Source organism: Dermacentor silvarum, chromosome 4 (genome assembly GCF_013339745.2).
Source record: "Dermacentor silvarum isolate Dsil-2018 chromosome 4, BIME_Dsil_1.4, whole genome shotgun sequence".
NCBI lineage: Eukaryota > Metazoa > Arthropoda > Arachnida > Ixodida > Ixodidae > Dermacentor > Dermacentor silvarum.
The window spans coordinates 174,842,998-174,845,731 of NC_051157.2; the positions used below are offsets into that span (position 1 = coordinate 174,842,998).

Genomic DNA, 2,734 nt, shown 5'->3' on the forward strand with positions numbered 1-2,734 from the left:
AGCTCAGGTTAGGCTACCTCTCAACGAACTCACGGAGATTGCTGATCGCGTCATCGAGGCCTCCTTGCAGCAGTTGTCGCCCAACATCCAGGCTGTCGCCGCACCGCTGAACACCACAGAGCTTGCTCGCCATATCGACGACATCGATCGACAGCTCACCTCCATTCAAGAACACCTGGGTGAACGTCTTCCGATGCAACAGCGCCACCACTTGCAAAGCCGCGACCTTAACACCACTTCATCGCGGCAACCTGATAACAACGGCCCGTGTTGGTACCACCGACGCTTCAGGGACAGAGCCCGGCAATGTCGACCACCCTGTTCCGTGGGTCATGCGGAAAACGGCAACGGCAGCTCGTAGAGACGGCCGCAAGCTGCCAACCCGGAGGCCGTCGCATCTTCGTCATCGACCAAATCACGAAGCAGCGGTTCCTTGTCGACAGCGGTTCCAACATTTGCTGCTACCCGCGATCCCATCTTCAAGGTGCTCGTTCGCCTACGTCTTTCGAGCTCAGTGCGGCAAACCGCTCGACAATCAAGACGTACGGCTCGCTCCGCCTGCACATCCAGCTCAGAAACCTACGCCATGACCTTCACTGGAACTTTGTCGTCGCCGAGCCAATCATCGGCTCAGACTTTCTCGCCCACTACAACCTCCTTCCGAACTGCCGCAACGACCTCCTCATCGACGCGACAACGGGACACTCCACACCAGGCCAGCGAACGACCGCCCTACAGCTAAGTATCAAGGTACTTAGTGTTGACAATCATTCGCCGTACCACGCCATCCTCGCCCAATTTCCCGGATTGACGCGCCCCAGCGGACGCGCCCCAGCGGAGTGCAGCACACCACCGTGCACTACATCCGGACCACTTCAGGCCCCCCGGTTTTCTGCCGCGCCCGTCGCCTTTCCCCGGACCGCATGCACATAGCCAATGCAGAGTTCGAAGCCATGCTCCGCGAAGGAATCGCCCGCTGCTCTGACAGTCCATGGGCCTCGCCACTCCACTTTGTGCCAAAGAAGACCGAAGGCTGGCGCCCCTGTGGGGACTACGGTGCCCTAAACGCGCGCACCATCCCGGACAGGTACCCCGTCCACCACATACAGGACTTCGCCCATCGCATTCATGGCTGCCACGTGTTCTCCGTGCAAGACTTGGTGAAGGCCTACACACAGATACACGTCATTCCGGATGACGTCCCGAAAACGGCAATCATCACTCCCTTTGGCTTGTTCGAGTTTCCCTTCATGAGCTTCGGCCTGAGGAACGCTGGACAAACCTTTCAGCGCTTCATCGACGAAGTCGTCCGCGGCCTCGACTTGTGCTTCGTTTACCTGGACGACGTACAGGTATTTTCCCGCACCTTCGTCTACTGTTCCAACGCCTCGATAACCACGGTCTATTCGTCAATATCCAAAAAGCACGCAAGGCGCTTCCGTCGTCCGCTTCCTCGGCGACGAAGTTTCATCTGAGGGAACACGGCCCTTGCCCCAACGCATCTCGGACCTGCAAAATTACCCTCAACCCACCACCACTAAAGACCTTCGTCGTTTCCTCGGCATGCTGAACTTTTACAGGCGTTTCTTGCCACACGCAGCCGACTGCCAGGCTCCCCTCCACGATGCTTTGGCTGGCCTACGAGGAAACCAACCCGTCACGTGGACACCGACGTTAGCGAAAACTTTCGAAGAATGCAAAGCCGCCCTCTGCACCGCCACGCTTCTAACTCATCCCGTGCCAGACGCTCCCTTAGGACTCTTCACGGACGCATCTAGCTTCGCCATCGGCGCCACCCTCATGCAACGCGTGGACAACACCTGGCATCCCTCGGCGTTCTTCTCCAAGAAACTCGCAACTCGGAAAACGACCCCTTCAATGGCCAGTTCCACTGACGAAATCACGACCACCGCCCCGACAAGTTTGCCAGCCTATTACAGAGAACTTCTGGCGATATACGAAGCAGTGCAACACTTTCGCCATATTCTCGAAGCACGGAACTGCACCATCTATACCGACCACAAGCCTCTTATCTACGCCTTCTCTCAACGTCGCGACAAACTCCCGCCTGTACAGCAGAAACAACTCTCGTTCATTGCGCAGTTCACCACCGACATCCAACTTGTCAGCGGAAAAGACAACGTGGTCGCCATGTTTCACGTGTAGCAGCCATGAACTCTGTGCATATAACAGCGGACGTCCTCGCTGAGGCTCAGACTACGGACGCCGAACTGCAGGAACTTCTCAAGGGCATGTCCTCTCTACAGCTGCAACAAGTTCCCATTCCAGGGTCGACAACCACCATCTGTTGAGACATGTAGACAGGACGAAGCAGGCCCTATATGCCCCTGTCCCATCCCCGTGCTCTTTTCAACCAGCTCCACAAACTCATCCATCCCGGCAAACGCGCCTCTACACACCTCGTGGCTGACCGCTATGTCTAGCCCTCCATGTAGCGGGATTGTCGCACCTGGGCGCGCTCCTGCATTCAATGCCAACGCGCTAAAGTAGCCAGGCGCGTCACGTCACCACTTGGAACATTCCCTCAGCCCTCTGGTTGGTTTGAGCACGTCCACCTCGACATCATAGGACCCTTCCTCCGGTTGGACCCTATCGCTACTGCCTCACCGCCATCGACCGGTACACTCGATGACCCGAGGCATGGCCCTCGAGGGAATCACCGCGCAAGACGTCGCCTCGACCTTCTTTACCGGCGGGTTGCGCGTAACCACCG

At 57.6% G+C, this 2,734-nt stretch overlaps 1 protein-coding gene across 1 annotated transcript; it reads left to right on the forward strand.

Moving 5' to 3' along the window:
- The first annotated feature begins 306 nt into the window (after positions 1-306).
- Positions 307-2,312, forward strand: LOC119449055 (uncharacterized protein K02A2.6-like). The gene is made up of 3 exons (XM_037712247.1): positions 307-750; positions 822-1,352; positions 2,217-2,312. Exons 1-3 carry the CDS (start codon positions 307-309, stop codon positions 2,310-2,312), a joined length of 1,071 nt encoding a protein of 356 aa, XP_037568175.1.
- The last annotated feature ends 422 nt before the right edge of the window (positions 2,313-2,734 follow it).